At 54.8% G+C, this 17,740-nt stretch overlaps 7 protein-coding genes across 7 annotated transcripts; 4 read left to right on the plus strand and 3 right to left on the minus strand.

The window, feature by feature from the left end:
• Positions 1 to 208: 208 nt before the first annotated feature.
• Positions 209 to 787, plus strand: HETIRDRAFT_243160 (uncharacterized protein; the record flags this gene model as incomplete). Its single annotated transcript, XM_009553898.1, has 2 exons — positions 209 to 258; positions 328 to 787. Coding segments are annotated over 2 exons (510 nt in total), but the record flags the coding sequence as incomplete, so codon positions are not given.
• A 2,143-nt stretch (positions 788 to 2,930) lies between these two features.
• HETIRDRAFT_330304 (uncharacterized protein) lies at positions 2,931 to 3,449 on the plus strand (the record flags this gene model as incomplete). The annotated part of the gene is made up of 4 exons (XM_009553899.1): positions 2,931 to 2,955; positions 3,005 to 3,148; positions 3,214 to 3,355; positions 3,416 to 3,449. 4 exons carry the CDS (start codon positions 2,931 to 2,933, stop codon positions 3,447 to 3,449), a joined length of 345 nt encoding a protein of 114 aa, XP_009552194.1.
• Positions 3,450 to 3,716: 267 nt separating this feature from the next.
• On the minus strand, positions 3,717 to 6,007 carry HETIRDRAFT_481510 (uncharacterized protein; the record flags this gene model as incomplete). The annotated part of the gene is made up of 9 exons (XM_009553900.1): positions 5,711 to 6,007; positions 5,575 to 5,651; positions 5,488 to 5,509; positions 5,170 to 5,385; positions 4,838 to 5,083; positions 4,538 to 4,760; positions 4,138 to 4,481; positions 3,920 to 4,050; positions 3,717 to 3,843 (listed from the first exon to the last, which is right to left on the minus strand). The coding sequence occupies exons 1-9, from the start codon at positions 5,996 to 5,998 to the stop codon at positions 3,717 to 3,719; spliced, it is 1,674 nt and encodes a 557-aa protein (XP_009552195.1). The 5' UTR covers positions 5,999 to 6,007.
• A 508-nt stretch (positions 6,008 to 6,515) lies between these two features.
• On the plus strand, positions 6,516 to 9,870 carry gh51.1 (glycoside hydrolase family 51 protein; the record flags this gene model as incomplete). The annotated part of the gene is made up of 23 exons (XM_009553901.1): positions 6,516 to 6,633; positions 6,691 to 6,707; positions 6,770 to 6,778; positions 6,900 to 6,927; positions 6,980 to 7,015; positions 7,068 to 7,229; positions 7,289 to 7,617; positions 7,693 to 7,746; positions 7,815 to 7,915; positions 7,972 to 8,116; positions 8,179 to 8,283; positions 8,382 to 8,401; positions 8,477 to 8,535; positions 8,605 to 8,688; positions 8,747 to 8,787; positions 8,847 to 8,870; positions 8,928 to 9,012; positions 9,070 to 9,155; positions 9,212 to 9,232; positions 9,283 to 9,305; positions 9,365 to 9,407; positions 9,464 to 9,577; positions 9,646 to 9,870. 23 exons carry the CDS (start codon positions 6,516 to 6,518, stop codon positions 9,868 to 9,870), a joined length of 1,929 nt encoding a protein of 642 aa, XP_009552196.1.
• A 449-nt stretch (positions 9,871 to 10,319) lies between these two features.
• On the minus strand, positions 10,320 to 12,368 carry HETIRDRAFT_446766 (uncharacterized protein; the record flags this gene model as incomplete). The annotated part of the gene is made up of 6 exons (XM_009553902.1): positions 12,182 to 12,368; positions 11,952 to 12,132; positions 11,866 to 11,898; positions 11,585 to 11,808; positions 11,306 to 11,464; positions 10,320 to 11,255 (listed from the first exon to the last, which is right to left on the minus strand). Exons 1-6 carry the CDS (start codon positions 12,353 to 12,355, stop codon positions 10,320 to 10,322), a joined length of 1,707 nt encoding a protein of 568 aa, XP_009552197.1. The 5' UTR covers positions 12,356 to 12,368.
• A 500-nt stretch (positions 12,369 to 12,868) lies between these two features.
• On the minus strand, positions 12,869 to 14,588 carry HETIRDRAFT_461096 (uncharacterized protein; the record flags this gene model as incomplete). Its single annotated transcript, XM_009553903.1, has 8 exons — positions 12,869 to 13,053; positions 13,113 to 13,244; positions 13,306 to 13,441; positions 13,492 to 13,690; positions 13,744 to 13,832; positions 13,894 to 14,118; positions 14,172 to 14,501; positions 14,556 to 14,588. The coding sequence occupies 8 exons, from the start codon at positions 14,586 to 14,588 to the stop codon at positions 12,869 to 12,871; spliced, it is 1,329 nt and encodes a 442-aa protein (XP_009552198.1).
• A 201-nt stretch (positions 14,589 to 14,789) lies between these two features.
• Positions 14,790 to 17,513, plus strand: HETIRDRAFT_156969 (multidrug flippase; the record flags this gene model as incomplete). Its single annotated transcript, XM_009553904.1, has 16 exons — positions 14,790 to 14,925; positions 14,950 to 15,211; positions 15,268 to 15,485; positions 15,542 to 15,567; positions 15,630 to 15,769; positions 15,828 to 15,847; positions 15,905 to 15,976; positions 16,036 to 16,227; positions 16,283 to 16,324; positions 16,439 to 16,544; positions 16,598 to 16,693; positions 16,751 to 16,806; positions 16,863 to 16,969; positions 17,029 to 17,054; positions 17,134 to 17,150; positions 17,211 to 17,513. 16 exons carry the CDS (start codon positions 14,790 to 14,792, stop codon positions 17,420 to 17,422), a joined length of 1,728 nt encoding a protein of 575 aa, XP_009552199.1. The 3' UTR covers positions 17,423 to 17,513.
• Between the last annotated feature and the right edge of the window lie 227 nt (positions 17,514 to 17,740).

The raw sequence follows: 17,740 nt of genomic DNA on the forward strand, positions 1-17,740 counted from the left end.
ACGCCGACTCGTCCTTGCCGCGGCCCCTGTCTAAGTCCGTACACCTCCCTACACCTCCACACTCCTCATGCCTCCCCGCTTCGTCTTGTTCGATCTCTCCACCGACCTCGTCGACGCGTGGCGACAGGATTTCGCGGCCCTCGTCCCCCAAGAATGCCAGGCTCAAGTCACCATCGTCGAAAGTGCACTCTCAGACCTAAAATCTCCCTTTGATTGCATCGTCTCTCCTGCTAACTCCTTCGGTCGATTTGATGGTGGGTGAGTCTTGGCGATGCATTATGGACGCTCGTCTTCTGGCTGATTCGCCGCCGTGCTTGCGTCGACTAGCTTCGACCAGATCCTCTCCGATGTGCTAGCTCCCCCAGACGATCCGTCTGCCCTCACGCGCACCGCTCAAGCGGTACTATACCGCCGCTGGCGCGGGTTCGCGCCCCCCGGCACATGCACGCTTATCCCCCTCTCAGACACGCCATGCGCCGCGAATCCATTCGCATGCCGCTTCGTCGCGCTCTGTCCCACCATGCGCTTCCCCGGCTCCGTCGCGTGGCACAGAGAGCTCGTGTACAACTGCGTCTGGTCCCTGCTCGTCGAGATCGATGAGCACAACGCGCGCGCAGCCGCGGACCCGCGGCTCCTGCCCGTCGAAACGGTGGCCATGACCGGCCTCGCCACGGGCACCGGCTGCATCTCGGCGAACCAGTGCGCGAAGCACACCGCCCTCGCCTTTGCGCACTACCACGACGCGAAGACGAACCCGCAGAAATGGTCGGCGATGACCTGGGGTGACATCGAAGGATACCCGCTCACCAGACTCTTGCCGACAGATTATTGAAATCTGTAAGTCTGCTGCTGCAGGATGGATGCAGGACACTGCACTGATCTCGGGTGCGTCCACCGTCCCTCAGGGACTGATGAGTAGAGGGTACATCACAGCTCTCGCATGTGGAATCTGTTGACTTCGCTTAGCAGCTAGTCGTGCTATGCTAAGAATATGCTCTTTTCGTGGGGCTTGGTGAGCGAAAGAGGTTCCAATAAAAGGCAGGTCATCCCGACGCGTCGATCGACAAGCTGAGGTCTCGCTTATATACTGTACGCGTCCGTCGTCTGTCATTGGGACTTCGATTTGTCAGAGGCAACGACGAAGTGGAAGGTCCACATGGAGACTGGTGGCCGCGTCGGCCTGCGTGGGGCCGTTAGCGCGTCAGCAACTGCGCGCAATAGCATCGGGATCGCCTTTTGCATTGTATAACGATGTCGTCGCAGGAAGAAGTGACGGCCAGTAAGTGGTGCTCCCTACGCGAGCGACACCACGAGTTGCTTTCCGTCCTGAGTCTCTAACTCGTGTGGCCTCGGGGAACGCGCTGCCGTAGAGGCTGCTGGAGATATCCAGCCCACAGAAGCGGGCTCAGGCCCTTCTATCACTAGATGCGCCATGGCCCTTGCTACTTGGAAGTCGACGGCAGTGCGTCGCAAGACTATCCTGTTGCCGCCTCTTCATTTGTCACACGTACTACTACCCCTGGCCAGGAGATGGTCTGAACAATCTCCTGCAACAGCTTAAGTTCCGGCCTGAAATCATCGCGCTCAACACCTTCGGAGAGGCCGCGCTTTGCCACGGGGATTGTCGTCTTTGGGCTCAGCGCTTGGCTGGGGTGGCGCACAGGCTAGCGTATGTCGCGTCTCAAGGTCTCTGACTTGGTTCGGCTAACATATGTGTTCTATATGCAAGTGAGAGACAGGCGCAAACGTCTTCACAGCAATAGTCTAATCATGTTATGAGGAAAGTGTGTACCTTCTCGAGATGATATGAACGATGGTTTTGCTCCTTGCGTGTTGTGCGACTTGGGGAATGGTGTCGTTGGCGGGGTGCGATGGCTTCAGGCGAGAAATGAGGCGTGACCTCAGCAGCCTTACTCCCAAAGACGGTGCCGCTCGAGCTTAAGTGGGTGGCGGTCGGCAACGAGGTGCGTCTAGCCGTCTACTCGTGATGCGCGCAGCGCTCGGACAGTCCAAATCCAAAGCTGGACTTTCTGCTGAATTCGAAAGCTAGCTAAGGAAGCTGGAGAGACGGCGCTTTTCCGAAGTTTGCTCGAAAGCCAGGCCCACCACGGCTGTTAGAAACCAGCACGACACTCATCACGAAATCAAGTTGGATGCGAGCTGGAGCTTCAAAATTGTAGGTGTAAAATTCGTCTGCACTACGACCTCATAGCCTATAGGATACACTGGTGTCTATCACTAGACTCCTCACTCCTGGTGCCGCACGGGGTGGACCCGTCCTTATCTGAATACGGCTCTATACGGTACGTCATATTCGATACGAGAGCAATGCTCGTCTGTTTTCCGGTGACGACAGAATCATAGAGTACATCATCACAGCGCAAATCATACACGCCATTCAAAATGTACGCTGAGAAAGATATACGGCACGCATGTACGCTTCTATATTCTGCGTGACCGATCTATCGTTAAGCGCAACACTTCTCTTCTCCCGTCGGACCACCACATCGGCTTCTCTAGTCGCTTCGTTACCTTTACTTATTTCGTCAAACTTCCTCTTCGAGACGGTCGTGGTCCAGGTTGTCTCTAACGTATCTTGTCTCTTAGCGCAGGTGGGCTTTCTTGAGGACGTCAAATATTGCCTATCATATGTTGTGTGTAGCCTCTAAGGTGCAGTGCTAATTGCCTCACGCTATACGTTTAACTCAAATATTTCCTTCAGGGACGGGCCGGACGGCACGGAAGGATAAGACACACAAGTACACGCCATAAAAGATATACAGCTTCGATGTACGTCATAAAACACATACGCCACATTCGATGAGAGACAAATACAGGGTGGCCCAGACTTACAATCTATCCCTCACGTTGAGAATCCCCTCACTATCTCATACTTTTGGAAAAACATTACCTTTGACTTCGCACCAACGATGTCGTCACAGGAGGTGATAGCTAGTGAGTAGTAGTACTTCACATGCGATTGACACGACTGACTTTTCGTCAGTGTTCTACTCGTGTGGCCTCGAAGAATCTGCTGTCGCAGAGGCCGCTGAAGATATCAAGCCCGAAGAATTGCGCTCGGACCCCTCATGGGCCCTTTATTACTACTGGATGCGCCACGACCCTCGCTACTTGGGAGTGCACAATAGTACGTTGCAAGAATATCCTGTTACCGCCTCTTCGTTTGACATACGCACTACTATCCCTGGCTAGGAGAGGGTCTGAACCTTCTACTGCGACAGCTCAACTTCCGGCCTGAGATCATCGCTCTCAATACCTTTGGAGAGGGTGCTCGTTGCCACGGAGATTATCATCTTTGGGCTCGAAAATTGGCCGGGGCGGCGTACAGGCTCGTGTATGTTGAACCCCGAGCTCTCAGACTTGGTTCTGCTGACATGTGTGTTCTATATGCCAGCGAGAAACAGTCGCAAGCCTGTCAACAGCTATAGTCTAAGTATCATACGAGGGAACTGTGTATCTTATCTTGATGAATATAAATGACGGTTTTGAACTTTGCGTGTCGTGCGACTTGAGGAATCAATGAGGTTCGGAACGCGGTCGAGTGAAGCGATCGAACTGACCAGCTCGACCTTCTGATCGCACGCAGCAGACAGAAACCTCGTCGGCCATCAGACAAATCAAGCATTCAAAAAAAAAACGTCTAAATCACTCTAAATCACCGTACTGCTGCCGCCTTTTCGAGCGCAGAGATGCCACTATCCGGGCCCGAACCCGTACGCTTCGAGCCCACCACCTCCGCCGCCTCCGCCACCACCTCCGCCACCACGTCGTTCCCACTGCGCGCGCGCAAGCTTCCAGACCTTCATCACGCCCGTCCCGACGCTGCGTTCGATCAGAGGGGGGTCAGCTTCGCTCGGGCAGGGCAGGAGGCCCGTCCGAGAGAGAGAACGGCGCTCACTTTTGGTCCTCGACTTGCTCCAGGGGGACCCACATCGCGGCGCAGGGGCGTGCAGAAGCGGGAGCGGCCGCCCCTGCACCGCCGTCGCCCTCGTCCTCGTCCTCGTCCTCATCGTCGCTCGCGTTGCTCTTCTTCTTCTTCGATTTGGGTTTGCGCTTGGGCTTGGGCTTGCCCCGCCCGCCGCGAGACGCCGCAGGCTCGGGCTCGGGCTCGGGGACGAGGAGCTCAGGCGGGGCGTCGCCGCCGCCCTCGAGCACGACCCACTCCACGCGATATGTCTTGCGGATGTGGGAGAACACGTGCAGCACGTCGCCCGCGGGCTTGACCTTTACGATCTGGCACGCCGCCCCGGGCGCAGGAGCGGAGGCCCCTATGGCCTCCGGCGCGTGCGCTGCAGGCTTTGAGCGCGTCGTGGGCTGGGCGGCGCCAGATGAGGGTGGGAGAGGCGGGACTTTGAGGAGCGGGCGTAGGAGAGAGTGCGGGAGGCGTTTCAGTTCCGCGGGTGTCGTCGGGGTCGGTACGTTTGGAGAGGTGGGGAACTCGTGGAGGCCGGCTAGGAGGCCTGGAATATCGGGGTGAGCTTTCGGATGGGTGTGGTTTGGGGGTGCACGGACGGACCTCCCTCTGGGCGCCGGACAAGCAGGAACCACCTGCCGGAGGCGTTGCGCCATTCGACAACGTTGACGATGTCCGTTTCTTCTCGCTGTTTCTTGCGCTCTGCTTTCATGGGGTATGAGGTAACAGGGGGCTCGGGCGTGCCGACAGCGCTCGCGAGCGGAATGGGCTCGCACAGCGTGCAGATCTCCTCGATATCCGGGACGTCCGGTATAGACGGCTTAAGCTGCGTTAAATGGATAGATAGATAGATAGAAAGGGCGGTCAGCGCCGGTCGCTCGTGCCAGCCATGGCGCGACGTACGTCTGCGGCGGAGGCGCGGTAGGCGCCGCACCACGGTTGGAGGACGCACGCGGCGCAGTCGGGGTCACGGGGCTTGCAGACGGTGCTCCCGAGTTCGATGAGGGCCTGGTTGACGTCCCCGGGGCGGGCGGCGCCGCGAACCATCGTCGCGGCGGCGGACCAGAGGACGTCGAGGGTCGCCTTGGCCTTGGGTGGCGCGTGCAGGGCGAGGAGTCTGCTGAGCAGGCGGTGCACGTTCCCGTCGAGCTGCGTCGGGCTTTCAGTCGTGCGAGAACGGGTGCCCGCAGGGAGAGCGGAGATGAGGGATGGGGGATGGGGGATGGAGGGCTCACGACGGGGACGCGTTCGTTGTACGCGATGGAGCAGATCGCGCCGGCGCTGTAGCGCCCGATGCCGGGGATGCGCGACTCCATGTCCTTCGCGTTGTCTGGGAGGCGGCCGGCGAAGTCCTCGACGGCCGTTTTGGCGCCGGAGAGGAGGCGCGCGGCGCGCGAGTAGTATCCGAGACCCTTCCAGATGCCGTTGATAGTGTCTATGTCGGAGGACGCCTGTGGAGGAGAGGAAGTGAGAAGCCGTTGAGGAGTCGACGTCGGGAACACGATGTGCATGGGACGGATGGGTGACGATAGGATGGAGACGCACAGACGTACCAGATGTCTGATGGTCGGGAACCTGAGAGGGTGAGCGTGGAGTGAGCGGACGTGTATGACGCGCGTAGAATGTGGAGAGACGCGCACTGTTGCATCCATCTGTTATAGTAGGGAATGACGGTGGCGACTTGGGTCTGCTGGAGCATGACCTCGGAGACCCAGACCTTTGTATGAACGTCGCGGTGAGGGTTCAGACGCGTACGGTCGCGAATGACCGACTGACCTCGTAGGCGCGCTGAGCACGCTCCTCTGGGCTAAAGGAGAGGTCGTAGGGCTTGCGCCAGGGCATTCGGCGAGCATCGTGCACTGTGGAATACCATGCGAGGAGCGCGGATTGGAGGGGCTCGGGCTGCGAGATTATGTGTCGGGATGCAGGGTGCGACGGGGCTGCGAAGGACGCGTCTGGGGACTGCGGTGATCTAGGGGCTGCACGTGTCTTCGTGCGCGCGGGTACAGGGCGCGGCTGATCGGCGTAGTCAGCGTCATCGTCTGTTCGCTTTCGTTTGGCCATGGACGGAGGAGAGTGCGGTGGCGGTGGCGGTGGCGGTGGCGGTGGCGGTCACGGAACGCGGTTGTGGCGCCTGAAGTATCCTCGTGATCAACGTGTCGGGACGGATCACGTGAACAGGACCGATCGCTGGCCCGATGTGGTGCTCGCAGGTGACCTCGTCGTGCTCGTCGCCGCCGCCTAGACCGAGTATGCGCCGCGTGCTGGCCCTCTGAGCCCTCGGTCTTCGAACTTCGTTGCAGATCACGCGCGCGCCCGCTGCCAGTCACCCTGCTCGCGACGGTCCGGTCCTGCTCATGTCCGCCCCTTCTTAGAGCGCGTTGCCCGCCGTCATAGGACGGAACTATATCCGTCAGCGCGCGCTCCATCTCCCGTCCCTGGAACTTCTCCAGGATGCTGCAGCGATCCCTCTCTTCTGACATGTAACCTCCGTGCGCCAAGGTCTACCGTTCCCCGCTTCGGCCCGCCGTCTGTATTCAAAAAGAATGCACGACCGGGGAGGCGAGCACCACTCGCCGCCATGCTCTCCATCGCCTCTGCCGCGGTGCTTGCGTCGCTTGCCTTTGCAGTCTCGACGAATGCTCAAACTACGGTGGTCGTGCAAGGCACTCCCAGTCATGCTATACCTTCTACCCTATGTGAGTTTCGTGCCGCGTTCTCGATCGTGATCGTTCGCTCACCTTTTGCGGACGAAGGGGGACTCATGTACGAGGTAAGTGTAAAAAAGCCGCGTCTCTTTTGACAGACAACAACGAATATGTGCTCGCTCTGCAGGATATCAGTGTAAGCTTTGCATTCATCACGCTCTAGTCGATCGAATCTGACCGCTTTCATCCACAGCATGTGAGCCGCGATTCGCCATGGATCGTGCCTAACTCGTAGAATACTTACTTGTTGCCTGCAGAGTGGCGATGGAGGTCTTTACGGAGAACGTGCGTCCTCTCGTCAAACTACCTTCGTTCGTTCGTCTCACGATGTCCTCAGTCCTACAAAATCGCGCGTTCCAAAAAGTGACGCCCGGTATGCATCTGCCATGATCTAAGTCCTTCCCGCTCATGTCGCGTTGCATCAGGCACCTCAGCCGCTTTGAACGCCTGGCACGCGGTCAACGGCGCAGGGATCGCTGTCGTTGCAGATCCCACCCCGCTCTCTTCTGCGCTGCCCAATGCTCTCGAGGTCACAATTCCCTCGAACAGCTCTGGCCCAGTCGGTTTCAGCAACGAAGGTTACTGGGGTACGGCACCCGTCCCGCCTCGCACAAGTTCATGTGACTGACGCATGATATTATTCTAGGTATCGCGGTCAACTCGGCGTTCACCTACAACGCTTCCCTCCACTACCGTTTTGCCTCCGCTACGACTTCTCCGGTCACGCTGACCGTCTCCATCGTCTCGTCCTCCGGGACCGTCTTCGCGAGCAAGTCCGCCCGGGTCACGCCCAGCGCATCGTGGACGCCCCTAGTGTTCAGCCTGAAGCCCTCACGCTCCGCCAGCGACACCGCGAACAGCTTCCAGGTGACGCTCGAGGGCGCTGCGGGACAGACGGCGCACTTTGCGCTGCTGAGCCTGTTCCCGCCGACGTTCAAGGACAGGGAGAACGGGATGCGGATCGACATCGCCGAGGTGTGTTCTATTCGCGCGGTGCTTGGTCTGGGTTTGTCCGTGATCTGTATTTCATCGCGCGCGTTCTTTCGTTAGGCTTTGGCCGAGTTGAACCCGTCGTTCTTCCGTTACGTCGGTGGCAACAACCTCGTGAGTGCGGTTCTTTGGATTTGGGCCGGATATGGATGTAACTTTTTTTGCTTCGTTTCGATTTGCAGGAGGGCGAGTCGATTCCTCAACGCTGGCAATGGAATGCTACCGTGGGCCCTCTCACCGACCGTCCTGGCCGCCTCGGCGACTGGAGCTACATCAACACAGAGTGAGTCGACCGCTCGCGTCACTTTGCTTTGATCTCATTCAGATGGACGTCTGTAGTGGGTTGGGACTTCTTGAATATCTGCATTGGACGGAAGACGCGAACATGGCCTCTATCATGGCCATCTGGGCGGGCTACTCTCTCAACGGCGCGAGCGAGCCCGAGGCCGGGCTGGCACCTTACATCGAGCAGGCCCGCCAGCAGGTGCGTGATGCGAGTCCGGGTTGCTGTGGTCATGCGATTGATGTCGGGTTGACTTGGGACAGATCGAGTTCGTCGTCGGGAGCACGGAAACGCCCGGCGGAGCCCTGCGAGCTTCGTTGGGCCATCCCGAGCCGTTCGAGCTGAAGTGGGTGGAGGTTGGCAACGAGGTGCGTCTGGACGTCTGCTCGTGACGGCGACGCGCGCGCGGTCAGCTGAGCGCACGCTGCTTGATTTTTATAAAAAAATATTTACGCCGCGCTCGCAGGATTTCTTCGCCGCTTCGAGGTGAGCTTTTTTGTGCGCGGGTGAGGGCTGAGTCCGATGTTCACGCTCACGCAATCGCGCGGCGGGGCGGGGCAGTTATCTGTATCGCTGGCCCGACTTTGTCGGTAACCTGTCGGCGCTGTATCCCGACATCCGTGGGTCGCTCTTGATGCGTTTTGATTGATCGCGTTGTTTTGACTTTTTTGGGGGGCGTTTTCGCGCAGGCTTCATCGGGACCACGGACGCTTGGTCGCCCGTCTTGCACCCCGTCCCCAAGTCGTACGACGTGCACGTGTACCAGACACCCCGTGCGCGATTGTGTTCTCCTTCCAGACAATGTTGAGATTGACCGTTGGGCGGACGTAGGTTGGTTTGCTTCCAACTCGTTCTATTACGATAGCTTCCAGGTGCGTGTATCGATCTTGTTGGACGTTTTCGAGTAAAACAGATGCTCATGGACGTGCAGCGCAATGGCACGACGTACTTCGAGGTCAGTCGGCCTTGATTCAGGAGCATCGTGCAGAGGCCTGACAGATGAGCGTTCTAGGGCGAGTATGCGGCCATCTCCACCAACCCTAATGACATCTTCGGTGCTCCGGCGGACGGCCGGCTGTTGTGGCCAACCATGGAGAGTGCGTGTCTCGAGTTCGTTGTGCTTGAGTGCCCTTGCTCAAGGCTTGGAATTGTAGGCTCTTCTGGCGAGGCTGCGTTCATGACTGGGCTGGAGAGGAACAGCGACATCGTGTTCGCCGCCAGCTATGCACCGCTGTTGGGCGTGAGTGTCTGCGTGCTCGTGTATTGCCAAGAGAGTGTTGCTGATTTCGCGTCTAGCATGTGAACAGCTCGCAATGGGTGAGTCGTTTTGCGAGTCGATACGAGGAGAGAAGCTTACATAGGGCTAGACTCCGAATCTTGTCAGCTTCGAGTAAGTCTTTCCTTCTGAGTGATACCTATACGGGAGTGGTGCTGATCGTCCACATGCAGTGCGGGCCACGTGTACAGGTCCACCAGCTACTATGTGCAGCAGGTAAGCGGGGATGGACATCTGCCATCGTCGAGCGACCGCTGACCGCTCGCGTGCAGCTCTTCAGCGTCAACCGCGGCGACGAGTACCTTCCAAGCACGCTGCCCACGCCCAGCGGTACCCTCTTCTGGTCCGTCGTGCGCCAGAACACGCCCGCCGCCGTGATTATCAAGGTGCGCGCCCCGTTCCCGCGCTCTCTTCGTCTGCAGAGACACGATCGCCTGACACGCGTCGCCTGCAGGTCGCGAACACGGTCGGCACCGTGGCGGGCCTGACTTTCGAGCTGCCGTTCGACGTGGGCGCGCGCGGGACCGCGCAGGTGCTCACGGGCGGCCAGACGGACAGCAACACGCCCGCGACGCCAGACTTGGTAGCGCCGAAGACGAGCGTGGTCGCGACCGGGCGGACATTCAACTATACGGCGCCGGGGTTCAGCGTCACGGTGCTGACGGTCCTGATCGTGTGAGGCGGCGGCGGGGTGGTGGTGCGAAGAGACCGATGGGCGTGGAATCGAGGGAAGGCAAAAGGGATATTGATATCTGGGGTGCCATCTACGATGGTAAATGACTGAGGAGAGCAGAGCGGTGCGGCGCAAAATAAGCCCGAGTGAGGAATTCGCGCGTGGAAACTAGCTTTATCTATTGTTTCGCACCCGGAAAGTTTCGTGCGGAAGTGTCACAGACGATATTTTGTGCGGAATGAATAAAACGACACTTTGACCACCACAGGGGGTATTCTCACTGCGATTGATAAAAGGAGAAGGTCAGGATAAAGAAGTTGTTGCCACCTAGTCTCATTCCCATGGGAAGTTTTCGACCTCGTCCTGTCAGACGTAGGGAGATTCTCACTGGGTTTCATCGCTGCTCCAATTATCGTGCCACCTGGCAACATATATACACGATGTCATGATGCGTTTCATAGCCTCTGGTACATTACCAAATCGTGATGCTTTTCGATGAGGGCCCCAGCTTTCACACCTTCGGCCCAATCAATCTCCCCGGAGTCATTGATTACTGAGGGATACTTCGTCTGCCCCACTGGCCCAGCCCAGTCGAAGTCGATCAGCATCCCGCCATCATATTCGGATGCGTCACCTGTCCCCGGCCTCCGAACAACCATGATGTTCGGGCGGCGCAGATCCCCGAAGACCAAGTTGGACGCGTGGAGAAGGTCTATGGCTTTCTTCACATCTACCTTCACCTTGTTGAAAGACAAGTCTTCAACTTCAGATGGCGAGACTGAGTCTCGAGGATAAGATTTCCCGAAGCGACTGAACGCGTTCTGACCTTCGATGCGATCCATGACGACCATGGTCAGCCCACCGCGCACCATGACGGCGAGATGCAGTTTCGGTGCAAGTGGGGGATCCTGGTCAGCCAGCAGCTTGTGTGCCTGGACACCGTATGCTTCGCAGAACTTGATCACGACATCTCGACCACGCAGCGTGCCCAAGAAGATAGGTCGCTGATATTCCTGGGGATGTCTGCCTTTGTAATCGTATCTCCTTTCAAATTTTAGATTGAGAGGAGATAGCGCATCTTGATCTTCAAATGTTGAGCCTGGGCGGTAGGTGGGCGAAGGGAGTAGACGGTTGTGTACAGGTATTTCGGACGGTTTAAGCTTCATGTACATGGCGTCCAGTTTCCCCACAGCTTTGGCTACCACGTGGAAGATGCGTGCGATATGGTCCGCGGCCTCCCTTTTGAGAGGGTTACCGCCGAGCAACAAGTAGCCTGTCAAAGGCTGGACGATGACAATGTCGACAAAGATAGCACCCAAGATGCAGATATGAGGGCCGCCGATTGCGATTAGGATGCAAGGACAATTGGATGCATTGCGAATGCGTGTGAACTGCAAGGTGTGAGGAATGGTCAGGTAGACGACGCGAAGACAAGACGTACGATTTTTTGCGCGATATACTTTCGATAGGTGAGTGCAATCTGAAGTGAAGGGTCGCCGCCGATCCCAAGCTCGTTTTTCCACTCGAGGAGAACGATTGGTCGGTTGTTGCCTTCGGTTACCGCGAACACCGAGCCATCGAGGATCACTTTAGCCTCGGTCTGAGCAACATACAATGATATGGTGGTATGTAGCAGAGAATTTAGCATGGGTAGCATTCCTGCAATCCGCTCGCGTTCATTCTCGTAGACTTTGGACGAAACATGGAAGAGCTTTCTTACTTGACCCAATTCTTCCGCGTTGGGCGTGACGGCGGAAAGGTTGGCCAGATTTTCCTTGAGCTCCGCAAAAATGGAGCTGTACAGAGTGATCGGTGGACCATCGAAACCGTCGCGGCCATTGTAGATTGGCCGTTCCTGCTGCTCCTTTTTGAACGTCCTAACATTAGCCGATACCGATGACGGTGCCTGGGCTTCAAAAGCTGCATCTATGACCTTCAGTTGTGCTGTGAACATGTGTTGTCAGTTGACCACTGTGACTAGATATTCAAGAGGTGTATGACTTTGCTCAGCCTTGTCAAGGGTGGCCACAGGTTCTGGCGAGAACGTTCAGAATAGGGCGCAAAGAAATCACGGGTGAACCACGTACCATCACTGATATCAAGAACGAAATGTACGCGCCGCGGGGACTCCCCTTCGTGAATGTAGTCTGACAAGCGGTCGATGACAAGAGCCTCAGTTGGGCAATGAGACTGCAGATACTTCTCCACACGCTCAGGAACCGCCGTCACCGTCTCCAACGGAGGGAGCTGAATGGGCGGATTGGACGGCTGATACAGCATGAGCAACATGGATGAAAGTGACGACTATGTAGCTGACCAAAGGATAGAGAGAAAGCCTTGCCAGGCCGATCCTTGCTCCTTCGAACTCCATCTTGAACTCGTTATAGACTTGATAGAGCAGAATGTCTATCGTTTCATTCGCATCCACCTTGATATCGATAACATGAGGAGGCTTGGCCATAAGAAACTCAGAGTATAGAAAGTAAATCATGGCAAGAGGGAAGTTGAAAGTGGCGAGTTGCTCAACACTGCGTGCACTGCAGGGTTTTTCCTGGGATAAACCGTGGATAAACCCATAGATATTAATAAAGTGTTTGTTTGGGCTTGTCCGCGGAAATTATCAAAACAAAACCTTAAAGTTTATCCAAGGTTTTATTCCGGGATAAAACTGGTCGGGGTCGTTGGATGGGCTCTACTGTCGTGGCTCCGAAGTTGCAAGCGACCTCGTATTTCCTTCGTAGTAGTCTCATTAAATAAAGGTAAATACTGCAAGAATTTCTGCTACGAAGCGCACGCCACGACACAGTCAATTGTCAAAAGATTCGGGGACAAGACCTGGCGATTCCAGTAGAAAAAAGAACACGCTTCAGAGAATTTGACAGGTCTGCGTCTATTTTTTTTCGTACAGGCTCGCAGCAAGGCTCCTTCTCAGGAAAATATCCGACATCGAAGCTAGCCGCTTAAAAAAATGTATAAGCATATCCTCGACAGGACTACCAGCGTGCTATAAGAATTCGAGACCCATCCCGATCTGAAAACCTTTTCTGCAACCATCCGACCTTGCTGCGACCAGCGGCACGCCGAAATTAAGTTCGACCTTGAGTGGGTCAAACAAGTACACGAGCCCCACCCCCACAGATACGGATGGTTGCAAAGCGCAAGTTGATAGATTCCTGGATAATGTCTTGGCTAGAGCGCCTGAGAACATGAGTCACTGTAGGTGCTTTCAAGATGGAGAAGTCACGAACAAGGCTGCAGCGCTTGTAATTGGCCGGCATTGACGAAAAGCTGCGCTCGCAGTGGCCATTGTGTCCTGCGAGGAATGGTCGATGTCAAGTTAAGTCCAGCTGCCCAGTATACATCACCGCCAACAGCGTCGGCTACTCGCAAAGTGAGGAAATTAGGGCCGAATCTCAGAACAATGTTTGACTAGATGCTTACAGCCATCACGGGGGCCCATGGCATTCGCGCGGAACATGCGAACACTGAGCGGGCCCCCTAACTGGAAACGATCCGAGAAACGGGAAAGGCCTTTCAGGCTATAAAGCAGTCCAGCACGGCCAGAAAGCGAGAGAGACTTCATTGCGTCAGACCGATCGTGAAAGGCACCAAGGAGGCAAGACTCACGAGGCCTGGCAAGAGAGGACGAGATATCCGAGTTTCGGCTTCGGTCTTGTAGAATGAAACATCACCGCCCAGACCGGCGAGCTCGTGGAACAGCTTTGTAAAATATCCTCGGCTGCTAGGGAATTTTGCGTCTCGGGTATCCCGGATCCAGGTATGGAAGACAGAGGACTTGATTGATTGGCCGGTAGCCTCTCTCATACTTTCCGTCACATCAGTATATACAGAGCGTGCAATATGTTCATGATCTCTCACCTGATAGACGCAGAGGGCATTAGATTTCCGACATGCCTGAGGACTGCTTCATAGCCTACCTCGTGTTGTCCTGTCGATGGCGAACCGCTCTTGGGACGAGTTGTTGGCATTCGTGGAGGATATGAATGATGTAGGTCGGATTCTACTCACCTTCAATGTCGCCTTAACCCCACGCAACCCCTCGGTACAACTCGCATGGCCGGTGTAATCTCTGTCCAAGGCAAATACAGAGACGTCGCCAAAGGTTTTGAGAGTCGATGTGACCGGCGCAGACAATGTCGCATGGAAAGAGCGACGTGTTTTCGTCCCAACAGAGACGTTCGCCTCGAGCACCTCTGCTCCACCGAATGCGTTACGAATGCGTCCTGTTGCGTTCTGTAAGAACAGTTGAGGTCCCCATGCTCAAGCCGATGATGCCCAAGACTCACTGCTGAGCCTTCGTTATTCCCCACTTCAGTTGAGGTTTTCACGTAGAATCTACCCCTTTCTTGTGTAGTGAAGATGACGTCGACATCGCTCTCTCCCGCCAAAGCTGCGCGACTGCGTTCCAACTTGACGTCTATCGACTTGAAAACATCAGTGCGCTGAAGGATATGGCTGATTTCTCGCGTGGTGCGAAGAACGGATGCTAAATTCGATGGTTGGTCATGGGGAAGATAAGTATCAATCAAGGAAGCGAGAAAAGTCTTGCGCGTGTGGAGGGCGCCGTCGACACGTACGGACGCTATGCGTGCCGGAAAGTCGAGACTTTCATTGACCTATGATATTGATTCAGAACGGGGATTGTTAAATGAGTTCTGGAGCTCGTTTACCAGGTCGGCCAGATGAAGGGAATGCGAACTCATGTTAATGTCGCTGGACCTTAGGCGGCAGTTGGCAGGAACCTGTCCGGCACGTGACCGAGATGTCGAGCGCGTCTTGCAATTGGTCTCCTCCGGCTTACCGCAGGCGCTCTTCGGAGCCGACCTAACAGGCTGCAATTTTCTTTTGCATTTTCTTTGCTATCTCTTCCTTGGCTGAGACCACGGTAAAGCCTACTTGTTACCATGTCCCAGACGTACATGCACTATGCAACTTCCTCCTCTCTTCCCTCGGATTATGCCATCCTATCTCGCTATGCCGCTGCTCGTAGTCTGGACGAAAACACTAATACTATCGCATCTAACGAAGAACTCGAAGCTAGTAATAACAATCACGATGCCGGAGAACCCTCCGACGCTTCTTCCACCCACCAGCGTCGCAGCAACTTTCCGACGCCTTTCATCCGCCCCTTGAACCCGACCATAGCTTCTCGTCCCGACACTTCTGTTGCACCAGTCACGCTTGCTAACGAATTCACGCCCCTTCTTGTGCCTCGGATTGAGGAAGAAAGTGACGACCTCCCAGGCGCAGCTGGAGAGCATGCGCCTCGCAGCCTATTCTGGGAGGAGCTGCGTATTCTCATGAAATATACTTTGCCAGTCTACGGGTTCGTTCCATTCTCATCAAGTCCTACGATAACGAATTTGACATGAACGTCTTTAGAACTCATGTTCTCGAGTATTCGTTCGTCATTGCGTCTGTTGTTTCACTCGGACATCTGTCTACGACTGCTCTAGCAGCATCCACGCTTGGATCCATGACCGCAAGCGTGTCAGGCTTCAGTATTATCCAAGGGTTTACAAGCACCCTGGATACCATGCTTCCCAGCGCCTGGACATCTTCACATCCTGAGCTCGTAGGATTATGGTCTCAGCGAATGGGTCCGTGTTTTCATACGCCTTTGGGGCTATGTTTAGAAGCTGACGCCGAACAATAGCCGTTGTCATGAGTATCACTCTTATCGTAAGTTTGGAATGATCTGTCTGTCTATTCATCAGAATTATTATTGACATCATTCTCTCCAGCCAATCTTCGCTATCTGGTTCAGCTCAGAATCGATTCTCCTTGGTCTCAGACAAGATCCGGAGGTCGCACACCTTGCGGCGGTGTACCTCAAATGGGTTTCGATCGGTCTACCCGCCTATGCTTTCAATTGCATATCTCGGTGAGAGCTTTTTGATTTCACTCTCTCCAGGATCCATTGCTAACTCGAGTTTCCTCAGTCGATATTTTCAGTCTCAAGGTACCAAATCTCGACAAATTTCATGTATAAGTCATTCATGAATGTTTCAAACGTTAGGCTTATTCGCTGTCCCGACCCGAGTTATATCCGCAATTGCACCCATCAATGCGCTTCTGAACTATCTTCTTGGCAAGTGGATCCTTGATGTTCCTGGCATTCCGATCCATCTCTTATACTTTTTTTTTTAGTCTGGGGACCCAAGCCTATTTCTCTAGGCTTCATCGGTGCTCCGATTGCGACCGCAATCTCGTTTAATCTGGTTTCTCTGGTATCCATAGCTTACGGTGTCTGGTTTGTCCCGCGAACGGCTTGGCATCCTCTGTCTCGTCGCAGTTTTACAAATCTGGGTTTACTCGTTCAGCTGGGACTTGCCGGAGTTGGTGAGTAGCGCTTGTTATCCATCTCTGAACGTATTATACTCAACAACTTATCAAGGTCAAACTGCATCTGAGTGGTGGTCTTGGGAGCTCATTGGTCGTACGTCGTTTTAAAATGAAGACAGATATATAACTCACCTCTCTCTTATCACAGTTGCTGCTAGTCTGTGGGTGGTTGATATTCAACTGTGATACAAGACAACTAATCTATGAGATCGCAGCCTTGGTCCTGTCGCGCTAGCCACCCAGTCAGTCCTCTTGGTATCAGCATCCACCGCATTCCAAGCCCCATTTGCTCTGAGCGTCGCGGCTTCCGTACGGTAAATGACCCTCAATAATCGTCCGCTATGCTGGGCTCACAGAAGCTATTTAGAATCGGTAATCTACTGGGCGAACAAAATGCGAAGCGCGCAGCATTAACCACGCAAATATCTTTGCTGCTTGCACTTGCTCTCGCAGGTATCTCCAGGTCAGTCATCTTACCGACGAGAATGTTACTGCAGGCTGATCGTTTCTGCCTATCTAGTACTATCTTCCTTGTTTTTAGACACTCTTGGGGCTACCTATTCAACAACGACCCTGGTGAGTCTTCTTGCATACCTGCACTTCTATTGATGTCACTCAACAGACTGTCGCAGCTGTCATCGCGTTAGTGGCATCCATCTTACCCCTTGTTTCCCTATTCCAAGTTTTCGACGCTCTGAGCGCCGTTACTGGAGGTGTCCTGAGAGCTAGAGGCAAGCAAGTAAGTTTTGCCTTCGTGAAGTCACACGATTCTATCATTGACATTCTTTTGGTCTAAAGTTCACAGGTGCCTTGCTTAACTTGAGGTGCGTGCACGAGCTTAACTCTGTTTTGGGTCGAATTTGATTTTGATCGCTGGCGAATTATCGCCGTGGGATTCTGCAGTGCATACTATGTGATTGGTATGGAACAATCTTACCTCTACGTGTTCTTTATCCCTGACCAATCATCTTTGTAAACAGGGATTCCTTTTGGATTATGGCTCACGTTCAGATGCGGGATGAAATTGCAAGGTTTGTGGATCGGCCTAACAGTATCGCTTGTCTATTGCGCCGTTGTTGGTGTGCATCTGTGCCTCGCCACTGATTGGGATGTAGAAGTGAGGAAAGTTATGGATCGCTTAGCAATGGACAAACAAGGACATCAGGACATTGAACAGTCTTCGCATTCCTGATGACTTGTGCGCTTTCGATGATCTTTTTTTGATCTTGGTCATATATCTGTATCACGTTACATACACTCATAATCCAGCATCTCAGCACTTCACACGCCTGTACCCTATTCTCACCCCTTGGCTTAGTAGCGAATGAAGAATGGCTATGGATAGTCGCGCAGTGTTGCTCACTGGCAGAATGGAGACGACTATAGTAAGTGATCCTAGATTGTTCACGGGTAGATCTTCTAAATTTGCGCCGCACAGCCGGGCTCGCAACCCGTGTTGAATGGTGACTACCCAGTTTATCACAAGATGCTCACGATTATCCAAAAGAAG

This window comes from Heterobasidion irregulare (assembly GCF_000320585.1).
Source record: "Heterobasidion irregulare TC 32-1 unplaced genomic scaffold scaffold_12, whole genome shotgun sequence".
NCBI classification, from domain to species: domain Eukaryota; kingdom Fungi; phylum Basidiomycota; class Agaricomycetes; order Russulales; family Bondarzewiaceae; genus Heterobasidion; species Heterobasidion irregulare.